This window comes from Rhincodon typus, chromosome 15 (assembly GCF_021869965.1).
Source record: "Rhincodon typus isolate 14 chromosome 15, sRhiTyp1.1, whole genome shotgun sequence".
NCBI lineage: Eukaryota > Metazoa > Chordata > Chondrichthyes > Orectolobiformes > Rhincodontidae > Rhincodon > Rhincodon typus.
Window position 1 is genome coordinate 55,362,112 of NC_063346.1, and position 25,896 is coordinate 55,388,007.

A 25,896-nucleotide genomic window follows, 5' to 3' on the forward strand; every position below is an offset into this window, starting at 1 on the left:
CGCACCTCCACTCCCACTCCCCCCCCCCGCCGACTCTCAGAATGTTACAAACTGTATACTCTATGAGAAAAATAGTTTGTCCTTTTTTGAAGGATTCCCCTCCTAGAATGGCAAGCAACTCTCTCTTCCCCCATTTTGATAAAGGAGAAACAGGATGACCCTGGACTCGCACAATTACTGGTAAATGGGTATGTTACCAGCTATGACTGGCAATGTGGAGTATACGTTCATGCTTTGTGTGTATCCTCGGTTACTTCGAGGATGGAGTGGCTAAGTAACCTAGAATGGCAGCTGCTCTTAATGCTTTTCTGCCATTTGTTATTAATGCATAGCACTTTTTTGTCACTAGTGACCTTGTGTTCCTGAGGATATGACCTTAACGTGTGTCTCTTTTTGAATTGTGTGCTTAGTGTAAGACTCTAGGCATCCAAGGGGGCTGAGAGGAATAGGTTTACTGCAGATGGTTGTATTTAATCTGCTCTATGGAGTGAGTCTTGCTTTTCTCTTTCTGATAAATGAGTGGATCTTGGAATTTAATGTTTCATTTATCGCTTAAAGATTCATAATTTGAAGAGGAAATTTGAAGATGACGTGTGTTAATCCTGTCTAAGGGAAAGGTAAGCATGATGTTCTTGATCCTTTTGCAGTGACTTTGGATAAGGACAGGAGCTAGCTCATCTCTGGCTCCTGTCAAAAACTTTGGTCAAAGAAATTTATTTTATGGAGGGTTTTAAAGGCAAGTGGTCAGTTTTGGTGAGGGAATTCCAGTGCATGAGTCGTATTAGCTAAAGGGATGAAGTTATCTGCAAGAAGGAAGTTGGTGATTGAGAGGTATGTCATTGGAGGACTTAAAATGCAAGGATGAGAATTTGAGAGTTGGAGTGCTGTAAGTCAGTTCTTCATAGGTTACAATATTGTAGAAAGCAGGCATTGAAGTTTTTGAAGTTTAGTTAGAATACAAAATTGGAGGCGAGATACACAAGCTGGCTTTGCGGATGGCAGATAAGGTTTGGGTGGTGTTTGAGGTGGATTTGCATCTATTGTTCTTGTATAAAGATGGGAGCAAAGCATTGACAATACTTTAATTTCACATGGAGATAGGATTATTAGGAATGAAACATTTTGCTTTGGAAGTTAGTGAATTGTCCTCTCTCTGATAATTAATTTACCACTGCATCTAAGATTGGCATACCCTCATCCTGACATTAGCTAAAATCTTGTATCTCATTACCCTTTAGAAAAGGGTGAAACGGCATAGAGCTTTAAGATGTAACTTGTAAGTGGTGCTCAGCCTTTTTGTTGAAGTAGCTGGTTGTGCTGGAGCACTGGAATAATTGCATTTGATGCAGTCATTTTGCTCTACTTGGAGCTCTGCAAACGGTATTGGCACAATCCATGACAGTGTTGTAGTCGTCTTTCCCTTGTGGGGAGAAGATGATAATCTCACAATATGCCAGAATAGTTTGTGTTGAGGTGCTAAGTGTTGGCCTTGTTACCATCTTGTCGTTTATCAGAAGTTTACATTGTCCTTACCTTAAGGGAATGAAATGAAAGCTGTGTGTATTCGGTCAATCCCACAGGCTTTTCTTCTTTTACCCCTCAATTTCTCCTCTTGTCAACCGATGAATTTATTGATGTGATTTCCAGTGCTTGATGAAAATACTCTCAGGCATGTTGCCAGAACAGTTGAAGCTGGCTCAAATCCGTATACTGCGTGTCAACAGCTGGGAGTTAAAGATCATGTATTTGTACCACCCTGTAGGCAATAAGATTGAAGGAAAGTTTAAAAAGAACAACACTTGTGTACTGTAACCAGATTTCTATCAGGGTGAGGTTAAAGCTTTTAACAAGCTGTTTGTGAGCACGTAGTTTTAGGTAGGCAGAGGATTTTTAAAAAAAACTTAACATTTTGCAGACTGTTTTGCTTTCTTTTTGCAACCTCCTTCTCTTGCAGCTTTACCACATTTTAAGTGTTGGACTGAAATACATTTGACATGCATTTTAGCCTGGAGATTTTAAAAATTAAGGCTCATTGGTGTTCCTTCTTAGTATTAGTAATAGTACTTCCTAAGTCGCACTTGATTCTGTTGGCTCATCCCTGTGTTTGCATTCAGTCTTACTTCAATTGTTGGAATGAAAGTCTGTGGCTAGAATGGTTCTGGTCAGTCTTGACCAGAGTCAAAAACTGCCTATATCTTGGCATTAGGTTAACATCCTGCTGAAAAAGAGATAGTAGGAGGCTGGATGGATATGGAATAACTATTTGTTTGAGGGATGTAGACATTGCTGGCTGAGCGAGCATTTATTACTCATCCCTTTGAAATTGCTATTTGCAGTAAGTGGCTTGCAAGGGCATTTCAGAGTGAAGTTGAGAGTCAACCACATTGCTGTGGATCGGGGGTCACATGTAAGCTGTACCAGGTGAGGATAACAGATTTCCTTCCCTAAAGGACGTTAGTGAACAAGATGAAATTTTTTACAAAATGGTCACCGATAGGCTAGCTTTTAATTCTAGGCTTCTTTTATTGATATCAAATTTCACCATCTGTTATGGTGTCCCCTAGAGCACTAGCCTGGGGCCTTGGATTATTAGTCCAGTGACATTACACCATTGCCTTGCCATAATTCTTTTGTACTGTGACTCCGTACATTTCTTAGTTCAAGGTTAAGACACTGTATGCTTCACAAACTAATCTGCCTCTAACCTCAAAAGAGTTAATGTTGATAGTGGGTGCCTAAAATGAAAATGCCTCATGCTTCAGTGGTTGGCACTTTTTTAATGTGCACCCGACAATCACGAGCTGATGTTTGGTAAGAAATATCAGCATGAAGAATGCTTGATATGAAATAAACTTAAGCTGACTGCATTCTGCAGAACAAAATTGCAGACTCCTACCATTTGAAATTCTGATCAATTAATGTTGCAAATATCTGCGTGATAAATCGAAGGGAACAGTAAACTAATTCAGTCTGGCGTTACAAATGAAGAAGCAAAGCATCGCTTTTTTGGTTGTTTGAGCCATGCAGTCAGTTTTGTTCAATAAGACTCTTCTTTTTTTTTCAAAAGAGAGTTAAGCATAGTAGAGTCCCCCACCCCCACCCCCACACACTTTTTGCTGATCATGAGACTGATTTTATTTTCATTGACTGTAATTTGATAAGAGAACATCTACTTGAGATTGCCAAGGTATCCATATAGATAGCACAGTGTGGAACTGGAGGAACGCAGCAGGCCAGGCAGCATCAGAGAAGCAGTAAAGGGTCCTGACCCGAAACATCAACTTCCCTGCTCCTCTGCTGCCTGACCTGCTGTGTTTCTCCAGCTACACAGTGTTATCTGACTCCAGCATCTGCAGTTCTTACTATCTGTATAGATATGTTAGGTTATTTAGTTACAAGGGGATAAGAAAGAAGTCCCACCTGTGGGTGAAGCTGGTCCTTATCTGTTTTGCATACTTGTAAATTTCCAAGCAGAGGCCACTGGATATTTCTGGTTTGATTTTTTTTTTCTTTCTCTCTCCTAAGGTCACTGTAGCCAATCACTATGTCTAATTTCAGATTATTTCTTTTTGAAAGAATACTTGTTCAAGTAGGCAGCCAAATGGCCTGAGTCATTTACTGAACTGCTGACCATACTATGGCCACACAGTGACTGCAAGAAAGGTTCTACGTGCGGAAAGCTTCATATTATCAAATCTTATCTAAGAACCTGTATTTATCACATGGTAACCAGGTGTTCATGTACAGTGACTAATAACTTAAACAAAAACCTCATCACTGACCACCTGAGAACATCCTTCAGTATATGGAGAGTTTAAATTTGAGTTGAATCAGCAGATGTAGAAATGTAACAAAAAGTGCTTGTAGCATTATACCACATGCTGCTAGCTTTCAACAGATTGATCCAGAAAAAGCTTTTATTTTCTGAGCCTGCTCAGCTTGCAGTATTGCCAATAAAGCAGTTTTCACCACTTGCCACTTGCGTTGCCTTGTAGATTTTTAAAAAAGTAAGCTATTTCGTGGTTATTTATGGTGAGCTATTTAGAAGTTGCCATTTCAGAGCAATTTGCTGGAAGTTGTTTACATACTGGTTTGTCCCTCATAGTAAGAATCAGCATTTTGAACCTAGGTTTTGACTGCCCTTGGCGCTTCTAAACCATGGCTAATTCTGCTGTTCAGCTCATCAGTGTCCATATGAGACTGTGCCTCAGTCCGTTATTTTCCTTTATCCGTCATGCCTTCTCAACATATGCCCCCAAAACCAGATGCACGTGCACTCGCTCCTTGCCCCAGAGTGAGGAAAATAATACACTTCAATACCACTAATATTTCTGTCTTCAACTGAAATCACCTAACTTAGCAAGTGCCACAAACCAAACTTAATGCATTCTGGACATGTATATTTAACAGCCATTGGGAAAGTGGCTTAGAAGTGAACACCTCTTTATGGAAGATATTTACAAAGTGGCACCAGATTGAATTTTAGAAAGAGCTGGAACTGTGATAGTACACTAGCTTAATTATGTGCTTAGTATTATCTTTTCTAATCTTTTCAACCCCACCAAAAATACTTTAATTTCTACGTAATTTGTCTGGATGTAGTTGCAGTATATTTGCATCTTCACTGCTTGCTACTCATCTGGGCAGACATAAGTTTTTCAGAATAAATTGTGACCCCTGAAGTTCTCATATCAAGTTGACCATAATTAATATACTTTAAAAATCCTTGTAATCTGCTTATAATATTGTTTCAAAATGTCGAGATATTTGACTGAACTAAATCAGAATTGGCACTCCTCGCCTGAAGAGCTGGTGGCAAAACTGTCAGATAATCATACCTTTTATTCTGTATCCCCACATGAATTATTATGGTACTGATGAGGGTAATTTCAGAAGCTTGGTGGGAAGGTATTTGGAAAATTAAGTTTTTTATTGTTTTGTGAAACCAGATTCTCCATTAAACGTACTAACATTTGCATGTATTGCTTTTATTTGAAGCACTCATGATGTCTGGTTTTGTATGTTGATGCACTTATTGGCTAATGGGCAATAAACACTGTAATTACCTTTTTTCTGTTACTATTAGCTATTGTTCACCTGGTAAGTTGAAAAGAAACACAGAACTTGAGCTTTATACCTGCCCTTCGTTCACATCACCTCTTTTTGTCTTTTACATAAATATATAACTTGTGATTTTAAACAAGTGTAGGTGCTCTGATTGCCCTTAAACTGTATGACTTGTTAGGCTGCAGAGGGCAGTAAGAGTCCCCCTTATCACATTTCAGTAAGTTTGGAGTCACATGTAAACCAGTCTAAGTAGGGAGAGCAGATTTGCTTCTACAAAAATCATTAAAGCAGATGGATTTTCAACAATCTGGTGAGCATTGTCATGGTCTAGCTTTTAATTCCAGTTTTATTTTTAAGTTTCACAAGCTGCTGCAATGGAATTTGAGCCCATGTCCCCAGAACATTAGCCTGGGTCTCTAGATTACTAGTCTGGTGATGTTACCATTACATCACCATCTCATCTTGTACTAATCGGTTACCAGTTTAGTTCCTGAATTTGGGAAAGCTGGTAATATGGGTTGCAGAAGTAATCCTAATCTGTAGTTTTGAGCACAGTTAACTCATGATGATGTGGTATGTTGCTTATCAATTTTTATCTGTCAACAAAACCACACAGTTGTTTATGTTGGTTCAGAAGTGTTTCAGTAAAGAATATTCACAACAGCTGGGATGTTGCCAACACTAATTTAGCTGGCTTAAGTCCAAGTAACAGGTTGTATACTTATAATTCAGTTATTAGGATTTTATTCTTCCTTCATTTTTGATGTACAGTGGAAGCATAAAATCATTATATTTGCTTGTGTTGTGGTTATAAATCTATATTGAGGTAATTCTTCTTCAAACTACAGTTTTGTAATTTGGAAGCAGAGATGGAAATGTAGATTTGTTCTCGAGTTTCATGGAGTGTAAAGGCAATTTTGAAAATTGTCTCAAACTGAAGAGATCTTTGTTAAAACTTGTGAACAAGGTGCAGATATGCGATTCCTAGAGTGGGACAGAAAGGGATGGAGTGTATCAAACAGCAGTAAATAGGGTCAAAGATGGGGGGGGGGGGGGGGGAAAAAACATACAAAATCGATCGTTCCATACTTGTATCTGAATAGTATTTGGAACAAAATAAATTAATTTATGGGACAATGCGTGTGATCTTACAGCCATTACAGTGACGTGATTGCAAGGAGAAATAAGTATTCAGGACTGGTATTTCACAAGGATTACTGTGGTAATGCTGGTAAGGGATGCATTAAGTATGAAAGGAGGAAATTTTCGTGGATCAGAAGATTTTTAAATCCATGTGCGTGGAGGCTATAAGTAATAAAGTGGAAGAAGAAACTCTAAGTAATCCATAGGCCCCCTATCAAGTTAGATGCTGGAATAAAATAAAGCAAGGGATAATGAGTGAATGTTTAAAATAAAAGTAGAACTTTTTTTTAAAAATTGTGGATCTCTTTATTTTTTGTATAGATTTGGATACTCAGGTTGATGGAGGTAGCCCAAGAAAGAATTTGTAGCGTATGCAGGACACTTCAAGAAAAATATATTGTGGATCTAACTAGGGATCTGGCTATTTTTGGATCTAGTATTATGTAATGAGGCAGGTTTAATAAATGATGCCAGTAAAACATCCCCCAGAAAACAGTGACCATAACATGGTAGGTTTTAATGTTCAGTTTGAGAGGGAGGAGCAGGAGTTGGAAACAAGTGTGCAACATTTTAAATAAGGGTAATTATTAAAGGAATTGGTAGAGCTAGCGGGAATGGACTGGGAAAGAAGATTACTAGCAAAGACCGCTCGTGAACAGTGGCGGGGTGTATGAAAATAAGTGAGAAAGAAGGATTCCAGGAAGGGGGTAAGTTAATACTGGTTAGCCAAGGAGTTGAGGATAGTATGAAAATGAAAAAATTTCCAATATGGAAAAAATACGTGGTAAACTTGATGATTTGAGAGAATTTCAAAAAGCGACAAAAGACGGTCAAAAAATTAATGAGAGAAGCCAAATTTTGAGGATAAACTTGTACACTACTTGTTGCAATAAATGCATTCCTGTTTGGCCCTAAGGTTTTTTTCCAAAACTCCTGTCTTTGAAATGGTGATTGCTTTTCAGCAAATAAAGTGCACAAGTTACCTGAGATAACAAGGTGTAGAGCTGGATGGACACAGCAGGCCGAGCAGGAAGGCTGACGTTTTGGGCCTAGACCATTACCTTCTTCAGAAGGGTCTAGGCCCGAAACGTCAGCCTTCCTGTTGTGTTCATCCAGCTCTACACCTTGTTGTCTCAGATTCTCCAGCATCTGCAGTTCCTACTATCTCTGCACAAGTTACCTAACCCTTTTTAGGGTCCATATTAATCCACAGATTGAGTTTTTTTTTAATTTAAATTATTTATGCATTCTGAATTTTATACTGCAGCAACAGTTCAAAGGTCATTTTAGCAGACCCCTCTGAATTAACGCCTCTGGTGGTAAATTTTGAGGTGGAAAGAATGTAATGAATAGCCTCACTTTCAGATTGCATTTTGTAGATGTCACCAAGCTAATGGACTGATCCAGGATTCTGTGTGTGAAATATGTGTGAAGTTGAAAGGAAAACAATTTGAAAACAGGCATGACTATCTTGGTTTAAAAAGTCATTTAATAGAATCTATGTTTGTGATAGGGATTTTTAGATACTGGTGCTTTATGTACCTGTACAACTATTGACTAGAAGAATGACATCACTTCTTGTACTATAGAAGCTCTACGTTTTGGTATGTAACATGCATAAATGTACATTATTTCATGAAACGTTGAGGCGATTTCTAGCCTTGTGGAGGTTAGAAAGTCTAAGTCTTCCTGTCTCTAACCTTCTCCAATCCATAATACCGTGAAAGAGATGTCCACACTTTTCTAATTCTGGCCTCTTTTGCATTCCCAGTTGTACTTGTTTTTTCGTTGGTGACCATACCTTGCGTTGTCTAGGCTGTAAACGCTAGAATACTTCCCTAAACCTCTCCACCTTGGTTTTCTGCTTTTAATACACTCTTAAAACCTTCCAATTTGATCAAACTTTTACTTGTATGATCCATTATTTTTTGAATGTCATATTTTGTTTTATGGTAGCCCTGTGAAGAGCCTTTGAACATTCCATGCAGCAATTGAAATCAGTCTGTGTGCCACAGTGCAATTTATCCTTGATGTCATCATGCCCATTATTGTACCAAATCAGAACAATTTGATATGACCTAGCACCATTTGAGGTTCTAGAATGGAAATGCCTCAAGGCTGATATTGCATTTCGAGACAGTTTCTTGTTTATTCAGACTAATCTTGTAGCTTTAAATTACCAACACTCAGTGTAGATGTGAAATTTATTGGTTCTCTGCATGAATAGTGACACTACTCAGTTATGCCGCCGCCGTGTTAGATTTCAGAAGCATTGCATCCCATTACACTCTTCTGTTTTTCTTAAACAGAGCTGAAAGAAAGCTGTGTTTTTGTGACCACCAGAGGAGCCATTCATGAATTTAGCAGTTTCTTTGCAATGGTTTCATTTGAGGCATTTAGCATATGCTCCTTTGCTGTACTGCTTTGGAGGAAGGAGTGAAACGTGATTCTCTTGACCTCCTGATCATATTTCCTATTCTTCCCTCCCACCCCCCAAAGAAGAATCTCGATGGAAATAGAGCCTTTTGTTTTGTATGTTAATCGCATACAATACAGAATTTTACTCGGCTTGGTTAGTTGGTAGTCTGCTATGTCTTGAGTGTTTGAAGAACTGTGGTATATTTTGGATTGTGGCTAAATGACTGGAACACTTCAAGTTCTATGCTTTTCACCAGATTTAGTTTGATTTCAGTTAAGACGTGATATTTTTTCCCCCCCAAATTTAGATACAAAGACCTTTCAAAACCCGAAAGCGCTACTCCAATGTAGAAGTCAGCTGAGAGCTTTGAAGAATTGTTCTGAAGAGATAGAAGGCATTATAGTTTCATAGTTTGAGGTTTTTTAAAAAGTCTTTTTGACCTCTATTTGCTCTGATTTGCTTCCTGTTTGTTTTTCCCGTAGCTGTGCTTTCCATCAAACGACTTCTTTAAAGCTCTTTTCTTCTGTCCTCACCCCCCCACTCCCACACCTCCACCACCATATGCACACAGTTTGTTTTACAAAGATTCCAGGTTTTAACTAAAGTCTGTACTGTTTAGCTAATTTCGAGCAGGGTGACAGTTGTTGCATGGAATTTGGTGTTAGAGGAGAAAATTCAGTTTTTTCCACTGGCTGAAATTAATGAAAACAAGTGAGGGCAAGATCGGACTTGGCTAATTTATTTATGCAAGTCGACAAAGAGTTACTCTTCAGATGAGATGGCAAAGATGGTTTGTTTTGTTATGCTGTTGTATATCATCGAGTTGATGCCCACAGAAAAAATGCAGAAAGTTTGTTCTGAGATCCAAAATTGAAAATGGGTATGCTACTTTTTGAGAGGCTACGATTTGCCTCTGTCCTCTGTTAATGCATTTGGGGTTGGCATCCTTTTCTGGTTGTCAGTTGATTCTGTTGAATGTCAGCAAATTCAGAGCTGTGTACTAGAAGAGTTTTTGCCCTGTCAAATGGGGCAAGTTATTTTGTCATTTTGAAAAAGAAATTTGATTTCTTGCACCGTTCCAAGATGGAGGTCTGGAAAACTCTTTCTAATATATACGGTACAAATCTGAGCTGGTTTGTTGTTTTGCAGACGTTTTATTACCATGTTGGGTAACATCCTCTGTGCAGCCTCCACTGAAGCGTCGGTGTGTTTTCTTGCCTGGTTTTTAAACTCTGGAGTCCGTTGAGCTGGATTGCCTCACTTCTGGGTTTCCTCCGTAGTGGAGTGTATGTGGGGTCGAGTTCTGTGTTTATTAATAGCATGCTTCGTGGAGTGCCAGGCTTCTAGGAATTCCCGTGCCTGTTTCTGCTTTAGCTTGTCCCAGGATTTTGGTGTTGTCCCAGTCGAATTGGTGGTTCTCCTTGACCCCAGAGTTTTAAAACCAGGCGGAAAAACACACCTGTGCCTCATCGGAGGCTGCACTGAGGATGTTAACCAGCATGGTAACAAAACGTCTGTGAAACAACAAACCAGCTTGGCGAGCCAACCAACCTCAACACCCACAACCCGAGCTACGAATCTACTCCAAAACCTTAGTAACGGTACAAATCTGCTCGGGCCTAATACTTGAATTTTTCTAGAACAAATAGAAATGTGATATTTGGGCAAGGTTGGAATGCCTTGTCAAAGTATCACCTGCACACCGGATTCTAATGCAGTCGAGGTTTTAGACCTGGGAAAAATGTGCACTATGTTGTGATGTTGATGTAGGACCCTCACTTAGATGACTGAAAAAGATAATCAACATGATTTTTAAAGTAACTATAAGATGGAAATTCATTCCAATTTGTGTTTTCTTGTTTGTATTTATGTCTTAAGTCTGTAATATTTTATGGCTGTAGGTGAGCTAACTTGCAGTTTTTATTACAGTCCGACTGTAGTGACCTGACCAATTTCTGCTACCTACTGTTTTCAGAGTTGATGGAAATCAGCTACTCAGCCTCACTTTTTAAGATGAGGATTTAAGGTTGGATAAGAGAAGAAATAGGAAGAGGTCATTTGGCTCTTTGAGCCTTCTTTTCTAGCCAACAAGACTGGCTGATGTACCTTATTCTTCCCTTTTCGTACAATCCTCTTTTCCCTCAATTACTTCTAATACCCAAAAACTGATTTCTTTTTGGATTATACTCTAGAAGTGAACATTCTGGATACAGCTCTGGGGTACAGAATGCCAAGATTCCCAATCTTTGAATGGAGGCAGTTCTGCTCTCCTAAAACCCAAATGGCTGCGCCCCTTATTCTGACACTGAATCAGAGTTGTAGATCTCCCAGCCAGGGGAAACATTTTCTCACATCTACCCTGTCAAGCTTATTCACCTTAATGTAGATTTGAGATGGGAGAAGGTGGAAATAAGAATCATGTGACAGCTGATGCAACAAGGTAGCTAAAAGATTTGTAATGTGGGAGTTACCAGGCAATGCTTGAGTAGAGGATAAGTGATTTTTGCATGGAAGAAGTGGAGCCTGCAGATACCATCAATAGCACTTATATACATGAATGGGGAATCTGAAGCTCACATTTTCATCCCTCAAATTGTTCCAGTGTTACCATTATCATCCTTGAGAATCTAGTGGATAGGGTAAGAGTGGTACAAGTAATTGATGGATAATGTGAGCAGAATATGGAAACTTTGATTTGCAGGTTCTCTGGGGTATTGTGCAATTTCATCTGGGTAACCAAATCATGCCAGTGCAGTGATGCTAAGGAACCATCAGTATCTGGACTTTTCTCCCCCTCTTGGGGTTAGAGATGAGAACGGATATTTTTAAGGTGGAAAGAACATTAATGTGTATAACACAATTTGAAATCTGTTTACTGGATGCATTCTTTCCTTCTCCATTGAATTCAATTAACAGTCAGCTGAATGTTATCAGGAGCTTGTAATTTATCTATAATATATTAAGTAGTTCAATTTCTATTTCCTAATTTGTGTTCATATCAGTGTCGAAATTCTACAGTACCTTTTTCTGGTTGTAAACTCCAGAAGCTTTGCAAAAGAAAACATCATTAGTCTAATCGTTGTGATAGCAGTAAGAGCTATGAGGAGCACACAGCTTAATTCTGCTTCAGATTTCTCCGCAGGCCAATATGCATTTTTATTTCTAGTGTTTAGATACAGCGGGGCAGCAAGGTGAGGGTTAATACTGGCATTTGAGCATATGAAATAGGAACAGAAGTAGACAGCCTGGCCACTTAAGTCTGTTCTGCCATCGTGTTCATGGTTGATCTGTTTTTTTTTGAATTCCACATTCCCATTGACCCCCAAATGACCTTTTGATTCCCTTGTCTAACAACAATCTATCTACCTCTCTCTTACAAATATTTAAGACACCACCCTCACCACCACCTGAGACGGGGTTCCAAAGCTGCACAACTGTCAATGGGGAGAAATGTCCCATCGATGTCCTGAGGATAATTGTTTCAAATTCTGGGCTGACCCACAAGAACAAAAAATCCTTCTAAAGGAGGGTCACTGGCCCTGAGACGTTAACTCTGCTTTCTCTCCACAGATGCTACCAGATCCGAGTTTCTCCAGCAGATATTCTTTCAACATTCACCCTGTCAAGACCAGTCAGGAGCTTATGTGGTGCAATCATACTACCACTCTTGTTCATGATTTCTGTCACATCCTTTTGTACAATGCTAAGTGAAGTCCATCTTTTTGCCATAGGGGATGTAGGAATATAAAGGACTTAGCACAAAGCAGTTGTCTTCCTGAGTGGATGGTTTCATGCTACCTACTACTTTTGACCTCGGGAGCCAGAGAATGCCTCTCTTTGCTCCTACGGTCTTGGCATAGGACACCAGGTGCACAACAAAGATAAATTGAGAATGTTGTCTTATCTGAAAAATCACATATCTTTTGGGAGATAAGATCATCTCTGCACTAACATACATTCTGAATACTTTTCTTTAGAAACGTTTTCATGGAGTTGCTTTTGCGAGAGATTTTTAAAATCTCAGTTGTGTTTTCAATATTTTGGTCGAAGCTCGTTTTAATTTTGATCTCATTTATTTTAACTTGGCTAAAATTGTCACTCTCTCTCCTTCCAGGTGATGCGTCTGTACTGTGATACTTGCGCTGTCCCAATTTGTCGAGAATGCACAATGAGCCGTCATGTAGGGCACAGCTTTGTCTACCTCCAGGATGCCGTACAGGACTCCAAAGAAATTACCCTACAGTTATTAGCAGATGCACAGCAAGGCCGACAGGCAATTCAGGTTTGTAAAAGTGAACGCTGTTAAGCCAAGAAAAGTTGGGTTGTAATTCTTCACTGTTCTTGTATTAATATCTTCATTTGTTTTGCCCTTGTTTCAGTCTAATTTCATGATTGCAACCGCAAGTCTGTCTTCGGCTTAGCTTATAACTGCCTCTCATTTGCATCGTCGTTTTTAGATTTCTTCAGTTTCTGCTGAAGAAAAGATTTCTCAATATTTCACTTAATGGATTGATCCCACATTGTCCAGTTTGTCAGGAAGATTAATGTCCTTGTAATTACAGCTGTGGCCTGTATGCTAAACACTGCAACTGAGATAGTATCTATTTTCTTTGCATTGGCCTCTATCCACAATTAACATCTACTGCTTTTTTTATCTTTTCAGATCAATCCATCCAAAAATTCCCCCCTCAACAGTCCATAAATGTTCTCTATGCAGTGTAACACAGCCTTTTTCTTATACTATGCTGTTGCAGTCTTCCACATTTGTTCACTATTTATTACTTTTAAGCAGGTTTCTCCAACTGTTAGAGATCAATAGAAATGATAACTTAGGACTTGCATTTATAGTTACATGGACAAATGCAGGTTAGTTAGGAGCACCAGCACTGATTTGTTAAAGACAAATCATGTCTAACTTGGAGTTTTTGAAGGGACAAAGGGGAAAGTTGAAGTTAATTCTGTTGCTCTGGTGTACGTGGACTTTTAGAGAAGAGAAAAATGATTCATTTGGGTGGAAGATATGTGGAGAGATATTAGAATTGTATCTGTTACTTTATAAAAGGGAAGCAGGAACAGAGGAGGCCCTAGAAGTGCATGTAAGGCATCCTAGGTTTTTTGATAGGGGTGTAGAATCCAGACAGCAAAGAATTCATTAAACTTGATTTTTAAAACATGCTTCAGCCTCAACTGGGCTCACCTGAGCCTTAACATCAGTGGTGGATGAGCTTTTGGAGGTGTTGGGGGACAGGATTTATGTGCATTTAGAAAGGCAAGAACTGATTAAGGATAGTCAACGTGGCTTTGTGCATGGGAAATCATGTCTCATTAACTTGAATTTTTAAAGATGTGACAAAGAAGGTGGAGGGCAGAGCAGTAGACTTCATCTGTATGGACTTCAGCATTAAATTCCATGAAGTTCCATGTGGTAGACTGTCTAAGATTAGATCACATGGGATCCAAGACGATTTAGCCAGTTGGATTGAAAGTAAGAGACAGAGGGTGGTGGTGGACTCTTGTTTTTTGGACTGGAGGCCTGTGACCAGGGTGTGTCACAAGGATCGGTGCTGGGTCCACTGCTTTTTGTCTTTGTATCTAAATCATTTATATAAAAATATTAGGTATGGTTAGTAAGTTTGCAGATGGACATCAAAATTGGTAGTGTAATGGGCAGTGAATAAGGTTATCTCGAGTACAACAGGAATTCGATCAGATGGGCCAATTGGTTGAGGAGTGGCAGATGGAGTTTCATTTAGATAAATGTGAGGTGCTGCATTTGGTAAGGCAAAGCAGGGCAGGACTTGCACACTTAATGCTTGGGCCCAGGGCAGTGTTCCTGGACAAAGGGACTTAGGGGTGCAGGTGCATAGTTCCTTGAAAGTGGAGTAGCAGTTGGACAGGGTGATGAAGAAGGCATTTGGCATGATTGTCTTCATTGGTCAGAACACTGAATATAGGATTTGGGGTGTTATGTTGTGGCTGTGCAGGTTGTTGGAGAGGCCACTTTTAGAATACTGCATGCAACTTGTGCATATGTCGCCTGTAGGAAAGAGGTTGTTAAACTTGAGGGTGCAGAAAAGATTTACAAGGATATTGTCAGGACTGGAGGGTTTGAGTTATAGGGATGGGCTGAACAGACTGGGCATTTTCCCCCTAGGCTGAGGCGTGACCTTTTGAGATTTGAAAAATCATGAGGGCGTGGATAGATGACTAGCCAAGGTCTTTTCCCAGGGTAGAGGAGTCCACCTTCTGATGAAGGGTCTAGGCCCGAAACGTCAGCCTCTCTGCTCCTGTGATGCTGCTTGGCCTGCTGTGTTCATCCAGCCCTGCACCTTGTTGTCTCGGATTCTCCAAAACTAGAAGGCATAGGTTTAAGGTGAGAGGGGAAAGACTTGAAAAACATCTACGGGGTAACGTTTTCATGCCGAGGGTAATTTGCATATGTAATGAGCTGACAGAGGAAGTGGTGGAGATGGGTACATTTGCAACATTTAAAAGGCCTATGAATAGGGAAGGGTTTAGAGGGATATGGGCTAAATGCTGGCAAATGGGACTCGGTCAGATTGGGGTGTCTCGTCGGTATGGGCGTGTTGGACCAAAGGGTCTGTTTCCATGCTGTGTAAGACTATAGAGAGTTGCTTGTAGTTCTGTGTACCTTACCTTCGGAAAGGTTTGACGACATCAGATTGCATGAAAGATTCATGCGAATTGCTGCAGAAATGAGAAACTTAACAATCGGGACTCTCCTTTTGAGAAGAGATGGATGAGGTAATTTGTTAGAGGTATTCAAAAACATGAGTCTGGGCAGAGTAGATGGAAAATATTCCCATTGCTGGAAGATTGAGAACCAAATAGTGCAGATTTAAGACAACTGGCAAAAAAAAGATAGTGGCATGAGAAGAAACTTCAGTGAGTGGTGAGGATCTGATGAACACAGTGTGGGGTGAAGGTGGATTCAGTTAAGACACAGGGAATCGGATTATTATGTGAAGGAAGAATGGTCAGCATTATGGGAAGAAGCTGGGAGAATGGCACTCAGTGAACTGTTCCTTTAAGGAGCCAGTAGAGATGATGTGGTTGAAGCAACATTCTGTACTGTTAATCAGTGTGCTATCTGTTAGCTCCCTTTTATCTACATTTAAAATCCTACCACCTTATTTCCTTTCATCTGTGCATGCAAGTGCATCTGAATACCTTATGCTCTTTCCTTTTCTATATTAACATGACATTCTGAAGTTCCACGTGAAATCTCTTTACCCCTCCCTCCTCCCCGTTTTTGTTTTCATGGATCATAGCTGTGCAACTCAGTATCCCATTTTGCCATCTGTTCGTTCTTCCTACTTGAAGTTTTTCTGTTTGTCGATCCCTACTGTGTTTCTGAAATCTTTGCAAATTTACTAATACTGGTGTGTTCTCACTTCTTCTAAACTTCTTTGTGTTGAAGCTCCATTGGCTACAAATCTTCGCGTTCCCTTAAGATATATTGTGCATTCTTCCGTTTGTGTATCCTTGTTTGATATCAGCAAATTTATAATCCCTTTTGTGTGCATTCTAAATATTCTTCCATGTCCTTTAAGTTCATTTCTGGGTGTGTCACAAGTTGCAGTTTACCTCCTTGAAGAAGCTTGTTTCACTCCCCAGGTCCCAGCCTTTAGCTAAGTTGTCATTCAAGTTTAAACATACTAAAACTGTTGTGTTCTATTCAATTTTCTTTTCAATACGTCACCTGAGGAACCATTTGTTCTCTTGTCATGGTAAAATGTGCATACCTGGTAGACGTTTGCTTCGTTGTGTTTGCGTACTGGATAAATGGCCAGTAATGCATTGCCTAGTCCAGAGAATGAGGTCAGTTCTGACCGCTAGCAGAGATTAGCTAACTGAAGACAGGCCAGTAATTGAACTTCAGACCTCCTTTCTGTGGCTGAGCTATCAATTATGTAAATGTGCTGAATCACAACAGGGGCCTTCAGTGTTAGAACTTTTGCAGGTGGTGAAGAATGGAACCGCGTCCAGTTTACAGACACACTTTACACGATGTGTCCCTCCATTCCAAACAATCATGATTTCAGCTATTACTTCTCTTTTGATGTCACCACCTGTATGCAATTAAACATTGGATGTGGAATTAATTAAAAACCACAATAACTGCCTTAACATTTCTTGGATTTAAACAACTGCCATATCTCAACTTGTTTGGGACAGAAACCATGATAAAATAAGGGTCGTTAAAGGTTGTGTACTTCAATTAGATATCAAAACGTGACCTGTGCATATTGCGTCAAACTGGTTTTTCTCTTTTCTGATTACAAAGTAAAATGAATACTGACCTAAGGTGTATTTATTGTCTGCTGCTGTTTAAATGTTGCATGCAGGTGCAACTGGATCTTCGTCTTGCTCAAACATAGCTTACTGTTGGGGGAAAATATTTTGTATGGTGAGTTTGGCTTGTCTGAGGGATGAATTGAGTACTTGTTGGGTTTTAATGTGCAATTAGATTTTGCATTCTTTATGTAAATTAGGACACATCTAGCCAAGCCCCCTCAAAATGTAGTGTTTTCAAATATTAACATTCTTGTCTCCTTCCCTGAAGGTAAAACCCTAGAGTGATACCCTACATTTGTGATGTCTTGCACATTTGGGAGAATATTTCATTCTGGTGGGTATAGGGACATTATACAGGGTCCTGATCTTTTCTTTGAAAACCCAATTGGTGTGTAGTTCCACCACAATCATTGGTTATTAGAGCATGAACCCTGGTTTCTTGTCCACTTGACCACTGAGGATGCTGTAGTTAATGATGAAGACACAACATTATAAACGTATGTTAGGACAAACGGGCAATGTAATGTGCTTCAGGGTTTGAAATACTTAAAATCACATTGTGAGAATTTGCTTCTCTGCAACTGAATTCTGGTCATTGTTCCAGATCTGTTGTGAACCAGGGTAGATGCAGGAAATGTGCGTATATGCCTTTTTTAGTTGGGAACAGAGCTATTATAAATGAGTAGGGTTGTGTTTCCACCACCCTGTTGCTGATTCCAAAATTTGTAACTAGTCATTGAGTCCTTTCCAGATTTGTTTTTGTTACCCTCTTCTTTTTTTTTTTGACTTGGGAAGTCTGTTTCACCCTTTGAATCATTAGATTATGTGCTGACCTGTAGAATGTTGTTTATAAGAGGTTCAGTTTAAGGAGAATGCTGAAAGACTGATCCCTAAAGATAAGCCATGTTTTTAGTGCTTGCTTTTTTGTTTTATTTTTGGCTACTCCATTTGAACCAACACCCTTGTTTGTCTCTGTGCAGGGGAGTCACAGCATGGTAGATTGTCACCAAGTTGAGAGCCACCAGATCCTAGAAAGGTGTACTTTTATATGTTGAATCTGCATCCTTTATTAAACAGAATTCTGATAATATATTTTTGCAATATACTCTATTATTCATCCCCTGCCTCTCCCACTACTAAGTGGCGCAAATTGCAGAAGTTCCTAGTTTGATCTCTATACTGAATAAGTTGGAGCAGCAATTAATTACTAAGTTTGAATTGTATGCTGAGACTACTTGGAAAGGAAACTTAGTCAAGGGTTCATGGTATTTATTTAGTGAATGTTAAGCTGTTTGAAGATTGAATTGAACTTGGTTTACTCAAAAGTGTCTCTGCTTCTTTCACAGTAATCTCACCTAATTGGGCAAATTGCATCTATCCACACTCTATTCTTGTGTTGGGATAAATGCAGCTTTTTGTGTGTGTGAGGTAATTCAGGACCTAGTCTTTGGGTGTGTTAATTGTTTTCTTGTGGAATTATGGCTGTAAATTCCCATGATTTGATGAGTCACCATGTTTTTAATGTTAATCAGCTGCTGGTTGGTGGGAGGTGAACTGCAAGTACAAGAAACAATACTTTTTTTGGTAGTGTGGGAGAAGACTGAGCTTTGGAGTGAAATAGAAAGCTGGGAAATTTGTCAAAATAATGAGCCTTCTCAAATCTCCTCATGGGACATAAAGTTTTGTCATGCCTACTGTAATGAATTTCTTTCTAGCTATACAGTCACTTTTTTTTCTTCAAGAAAGTTAGTTAATCTGCAACTAAGTGATCAGTTTAAACAGCCTTCAATGAAACGGAAAATAATTTTCCTTGCTTTTCTATCTGGCTATTTAAATCAAGCTGATGTTAAAAGAAGTTATAAATTGAGTGGGGTTTGTTCCCATTTGCTTTTGTTATGTCTTAAACTTGCTGCTACTATCTCCTTTTTTAAAAAAAAAGCAGTCTGTAGTCTAGAGATAGCAGGAACTGCAGATGCTGGAGAATCTGAGATAACAAGGTATAGAGCTGGATGAACACAGCAGGCCAAGCAGCATCAGAGAAGCAGGAAGGCTGACGTTTCGGGCCTAGACCCATCTTCAGAAAATGTAATCTGTAGTCTACCTGACCACAGAATTGATGACATCTGCAAATCAGACTAAACTCTTAACCTGATCTGGTTCTGCATCTGCTTTCCCCAGCTTATTGCTGAAGCATATCAGTCCTTCAAAGAAGCTTTGGTTGGAAAAAAAATGGGATTCCTTTCAGGTCACTTTCAACTTCCCTTTACCTGCTGGGGTATGGTTCCCAGAATAGAATCTGCTTTCTGGTTCCTTGAATGTTCCTGTACACCTCTGCACTGACCTAACACATGAACAGGGACAAAACACATCAACTGTTGGACTGTGGGTGGTTATCACAGACAAGGTGTGACTAAATGTATTTCTGACAAGGCTGCCACATAATGATCAAAGGCTCCTGCTTTTGGATCTTAGTCTTGATATTTTCTACAGTTCAGTTTCAACAGTTATTCCTGTAAGCTTAGAATCACCTGCTTAATGATCCAACATGTAGCCTTTATTGTCCATTTATCTGGATAAATAATGGCATGACAGAGGGATCGTGACTCAGGAACCTTACTTTGTACACTTGTCACTGGAATGGATCATGTAATGTCCTTGTTTAAAGTGGGCTGAATATACATTTTAACAAAGTGAGCCATCATTGGTTTTACTTACACAAGATAAAGCATTAAGATGGTGTTCTCCTTGATATGTAAAATAAAATATCAACCTTTTGTTCTGTCTTCCTGACAAACTTTAAAACGTCGTCTCTTCCCTTATACAGTGTAACACAGCTCAGGCTCAGAATTAACCAAACTCTTCTGATTAGCATAGATTGGTGGCTGCTCTGCATAAAATTGAAGCACTCCCTGTAGACCAAACATGGATAATTTTCAGGGACTTTCCCAATCTGCTGATGAAACTATATCCAATGGCTTATGATCATTTGTGCCATTCTCTAGGAATTCTAACTTTCTCTGGGAGGTTGGGTGACATTCCGCACCTTGAAGTCAATAAGGCACAGTTTCAGTGTGCGTGGGGAATGCAAAACTGAAGTGCAGAACTTCAAAATGACATTGGCAAGTGGTCAGCTCAGCAGAGATGAAATTCTATGCAGAGAGGGAGAGGTGAAGCGGTACAGTGGGAAGAGCATGCAGTGACTATAAAAAATAAAGGGTGTGACTCTGAAAGGGGTACAGGAGCAGAGGGCATATGTGCATAGGTCGTTAAAGCCAGCAGTACAGGTTTGAAAGCAGTTAATGGAACAATATGAGGCTTTATTAATAAGGCGTAGAATAAAAGAGAAGCTCAACACAATCTCTTATAGTCACTAGTTTTGGCCTCAGTCTCGTGTTCATATCTGGGCGATGCATTGGAGTGAATGCAAAAGAGGTTTATGGAAATGGTTCCAAAGAGAGGAATTTCAGTTACAAAGATTAGATTGGAAAACCTGAGACCATTCTCCTTGGAGAGTGGGAGGCAGATCAGTTTGAAGTATTCAAAATCAGACTGAGTAGATGAAAAGAAAATGTTGCCTGTATGAAAAGATAGACAAGAGAGGACACAGATTTAAAATAATCTGAAAGAGAAGCAAAAATGAGAGGAAGCATTTGTGCATGGTTAGGGTCTGAAATGTACTGACTGTGTCTGGTGGAGACATTTAAAGGAGCATGAGACGGCTACTGGAAAAAAATGTGTGGGGTTACACAGAGAAGGCGGAGGAATGGCATTGAAACTGTTCAGGCATGATGAATTGAATAGCCGCCTGGTTGTATTGGTTCTGAGATTTTGAATCCCCTGTCCACAAGCTGTCTGTGATTGTGTCTCCATCTCCAAAGTCTAAGATACAACTGTCAATCAAAGCCATTACCTTGCTCCTGTTTTTCTGGCCTTTGCCACAGTGTCCAAGGAAAACTGCAGACAGCTTACAAAATCTTTTGAAACAAATATCAAGAGATGACTGCAATTCAATTATATTAGATCAACAGCCATCCACAAAGAACTCTATTTCTCATTGGTGAGCAGAAACCCAACCTTTGACCATGGTTTGTGATTGTGAATGTCTTATGGTGAATTAAAACAATTAAAATAGTAAATAAAGCCCCAAGTATTTGCTGTGGGGGAGAAAGATCATGTGGAGATTGGCACCAGCCTGTTTTCATTTGCAAAGTACTGTGACCTGACCCCGAGCCCCTTTCATACTGACTCAAGCCATAAAGCAACTGAATTCAAGCCACCTCAAGATTCCTATCCTCCTTTGCTTCAAAGTGAAAAGTTGTGGCTTTGGATGTGAGTTTATAGGAGACATGTTGCTATGTTGGCTGACAGTGTTCAGTCTTTTTAGGATCATTTCCTGGGTCTGTGGTTGTGTTGTCATGCAATATGACAACACTCAGACCATCAATCGTTCTAAGTTTTAGTTGATGGGGGAACATGCACAACATTTGAAACCAATTCGTGCTAAGGTGCTCTGAAATATGGCATGTGACTTTCTGGACACTTGTCTTGTTCATGTGTCAAAGCACCTACTTTGTCCTCTCCATATCTGGGGGAGGAAAACTGGAAAAGAAAATGGTATTCTGGGACCAGATGAGAGACATTGCTCCTAACAGTAGTTGGACAGATAACTTAAACTGCACACACTTAACTATCTACACATTACACATTCTCCCTGTGAAAGGCAGTATTAACTATAGAAAATTGGTTTCAAACCAGTGCTGAATACGTAATTCTATATGTACTTGACACCAGAAAGAGGAAGGTGATTTTTTTCCTTGATGGCCGCACTGATGTGAACTTAATGTGTTTGCTATGCTTGTAATGAATACATGGGGACCTCACCTCTCTGTATATTCTTAAATGGAACTCACTCTTCATTCTTTCTTTAATGAATAGCTTACAGCAGACAGATCTAGCCAGCTGGTTTCAGTTGGCCTAACTTTAAATTCTCTTGTTAAAATCCTATACCTTTTGGTGAGCAGCTCGAATGGAATGTAGTGCTGTGGAATTTCTGGGTTAGCTATGAGCTGGCAATTAACTGAATGGGTTTGTGTGGTGCATGACCAGGGATGTGATTTGCTGGCAGTAATGGAGTGAGTTGTTTCTGACCTACGTGTCAGCAGGATTGCTTGACTGCTAAGATTGGGTAGGGGGCTAACTGAAACTTGCCTGATAAGCTTGTACGTAATAAATTAGCAGATCAGGATCTTTTACTTTTTTGGTTTTACAAAAACCACGATGTAGGCTCACCTCCACCTTTCTCTTACCACGACACTGAAACAATGGAATCTGAAAGGGAAATTGGTGGTAACTGACCCACTATCTCTTCCTCCTTCCGCCCCCCCGCTCCCAACTCACATGGAGGCTGCAGTTTCATGTTTAGCTTGTGTGACCTGGAATTGATCAAACCTTTCGTTGAATAATGAATTATCTACATATTATTTGATCTGGGGTGTTTATTCCTATGATGCCTCAGCGCTATCATCTCCCAGATTGGGTGCTTGAGGTTCACGTTGGAAGTAAAATTTTTGACTTTAAGGGGGTTCATGATGGGAATGTGGTTACTGGCTGATCTTTGTTCAACTACTTTTAAAAAAAAGAAGCAAAATAATGTGGACTATGGAAATCTGAAATGAAATCAAAAGTGCTCAAGAAACTCCAGTTTGGAGAGTCGTATTGGCCTCAAAATGTTAACTTTTTACAGATTCTTCCGGACTTGCTGAGTTTTTCCAGCCCCTTTTATTACCTCATTCGGATTTGTCTCTTACCTTAGTAATGTGGATGTACTTAACACCAAATGGACTGTAGTGGTCCAAGAAAGCAACTTGCCACCTTTTGTGTTAGTAATTAGGGATGGGCAGTAAATGCCCTGGCAACATGAGATGTCATGAAAGAATATTTTTCAAAAACTCATGCATTCTAGACTTGAGTTGAAGTTTTATTTTGAACTTCCTAGCCAAAACTAGGATTTGCTTAGTGTTGCAGTGTCTTGAGATCTGTAACTGGTCAAAATAATAAGACGCTAATACTGCCATTGACAAAGACAGACTTGCAGTTAAATGTGGTGGATTATTCTGCTTAGTCTGTGTAGTTTTTGTTTTAGTCACTGCAAAATGGAATGTTCTCATGAGGAGTTAAAAGTTGGCTTCCCACCAAGCTCTGGTTGAAACTACATATTATGGATGATAGTCTAGATAGTCATGTTCACACCCTGAGGTGATACCTGTTCTTAGAGATTTAGTGCCCCATCCTTGTCTGTTTCAACAGCCCTAGACGCTGCCATCATATCCTTGGTCCAGAGAAATGTGATTTAATGGTAAGGGTGCCTGAGAGTTAAGAATACTGATAGCTTGTCTTAAATGGCCATTCAGTGCACACTTAAGATACTCTGTAGAGAGCATAGCATTAAAGCTTAATTTACTGGCAATAATAAGGACCTTTCTTTTTCCCAAGCCCAATTATGGTAGCTCAAATGCCATTAGAAAGTACTTCCATTCCTGTACTCTGTAGAGACCATGACCCCGTTTTTTTTCATTTTTCCCTTTTTAGTTTGGAACAAAGTTGAAGATAAGAATTGAACTTTGAACAGTAGCTTCTTTTTAAGAAAGAACAGACCGAAGACAAGGTTTTTGTTGGCAACTGGCCTGCAACGGAATGCAAATTCTTTACTTATGTAAAGACGCTGTAGACGACACAGCGTGGTTGCTATGCTCAGTCCTTGCAGTTGATTGGGTGTTAAATTGGTCAACCAAGGGAGAACTGGTATTAATCAGCCAACTACAGTGACTAGATTGAAAAGTGAAGAGAGGCCTGTTTCTGACTGAGTTTGGCAGGAGACTGTCATGCTGGAAGCTTCCAGACTCATCTGTCTTTTGTTTTGCTCCCTCTAGTTTCTCTCCAGTTATCGAATTGTCGAATGCTTGGAGGAAAGAGCCCCAGTCTATAAGAAATAAGTAAATATTGCTACAAGTTTGCTGAAATTGGTTGCATTGAACAAGATATACAGCTCTACTTGTCTGTGAATAATAGATTGTCTAAGGATTTTATAAAGGCCTGGTATCCATCAAAATACAATTTTTTTTTTTTTTTTTTTTAAAGATTTATCCCTTAACCCTGACCATGTGTATGAATGTGAATCCAGTGATCGTGAACCTCATTTTAATTTGGCTCACTATCCCTGTCTCATAACTCTTTTCATAATTCTAGGCTTACTGCTCCTTTTGTTTAAATCAACTTTTGAAGACCAATTGATAAAAGTAATTAATTTGGGTTGTAAAAGAGCACTTCACAAAACATTGGTCTACCCGTTGTTTTCTCCTCTGCCAGGAGGATATTGTCTAGTCGCAGCACAGATCTTTGGCATGTTCGTTTTTGGAATAGCAACTATTTTAGATTTAGATATTACATGTCTGCAATATTAACTATGCAATTCTGCAGTTGACACAGCACTGTGTGGGCAGCTGTCTTCACTAATTCAAATTCTGTGCGGTGCTGGCCTGTGTTTTAAATAAATCCTAATGCATAGGAGTATAATGTCTATTTGACACTAAACTGTACATAGCACTTGCATTTAAGGGATCATGTAGAACCACGTTCTCCCACAACTCTCGGTGTTGCATTAAAATGAGCTATGACTTTTTTTTAAGACACCAAGGAAATGGAGAAGTACAAGGATGGGGCAGAACTATGGAAGAGCTAAAAGTTAAACCATGAATTTAGTGGACAGCAAAGGAGGCTCAAGGAGCTGCAAGGTCTGCTCCTGTGTCTTTAGTTGGGGCTAATTCCCTTTATTTAAAGTGACATTAACCTTTCATCTTTTTAAGCTGTGGGACAATTCTTCTCTGCCCACAAATACTTGGACTATGATCTATCATTTTGTGTAAATGCTCAAGTTATGTTTCTAGCTTGATGCTGTACGTTCTAAACTCCACGCGGGCTTGTGGTTTAGTGAAATTACTTGCATTGCGCTCTGAAAATCATGCTGTTGCAAACAAGTTGCTGACCTGCTGGAAATGAAACATGCTGCAGTTTAAAATTCTTAACGCATGTCGAAAGGGATTAAATTGTTGATAGTGATGTTGTAGATTTCAATAATTCAGGTTAATCCATCAAGGTCTGGAAATGCATACTCAAAATTAAGCTAGCTTAATGTGCTTCAACTCTATTTTCTAATTTTTTAATTAAAAACAAACAAAGCAAAAGTGATTTGATTTGATCTGTTTATTTGAGGTCTTACCAACCTGTGCATTTGTTTCAAATGTCCAATATTTTGTTGTCTTTCGATAAATTACTGAAGGTCTATTTAAGTTTGCATTCCGCCTTTGGAAAAGCTATACTTTGATCTAAATGACATGTTTTTAGAACAATGATTTTTAAGTTGTACTGTCCATGTAAGAGGTGTTTTCCTTCTGCCATGAGAAATACCCAAAGTTTATAATAGTTAAAAGTACATAAAGGGTTGTATCAAGAATACTGAATGAAGTTCCTCATGGAAGCCCACTAGCTGGGTGGAATTGGGAAAAGAAACATACATTGTGTAATTTTAAGACTTCCTTTAGACAATAGTGTGGTGCATAATTCAATTAATTAATTGAACCTGAGCTATCCCCAATTAGCTAGAAGCAACTCTTGGGATGGTGCAGAAAATCCTGGCAGCATCTCTAGAGCAGGAGGCAGATGATATTTCAGATAAGTGGCATTTCGTTAGAACAGAAAAGTTAGCTTTTAAGTATTTCCAGTATTTTTGTTGCAAATTTCTAGCACAGCTGTTTCTTTTTTCCAGATGCTACACTGAACTTGGGTGTGACTGACTGTATTCAATAAGGGAGTCGATTCAGTTTGTAATAACTTGGAGGAATCTCGCTGATGTAAGATCATAAGATATAGGAATAGAATTAGGCCATTTAGCC

At 39.4% G+C, this 25,896-nt stretch overlaps 1 protein-coding gene across 1 annotated transcript in view; it reads left to right on the forward strand.

Moving 5' to 3' along the window:
• trim71 (tripartite motif containing 71, E3 ubiquitin protein ligase) overlaps window positions 1–25,896 on the forward strand; it is a 52,456-nt gene that overhangs the window by 11,779 nt on the left and 14,781 nt on the right. The window contains exon 2 of the mRNA XM_020536269.2: window positions 12,744–12,911. Within this exon, the coding sequence (XP_020391858.2) occupies window positions 12,744–12,911 (168 nt within the window). The remainder of the gene's footprint in view (window positions 1–12,743; window positions 12,912–25,896) is intronic.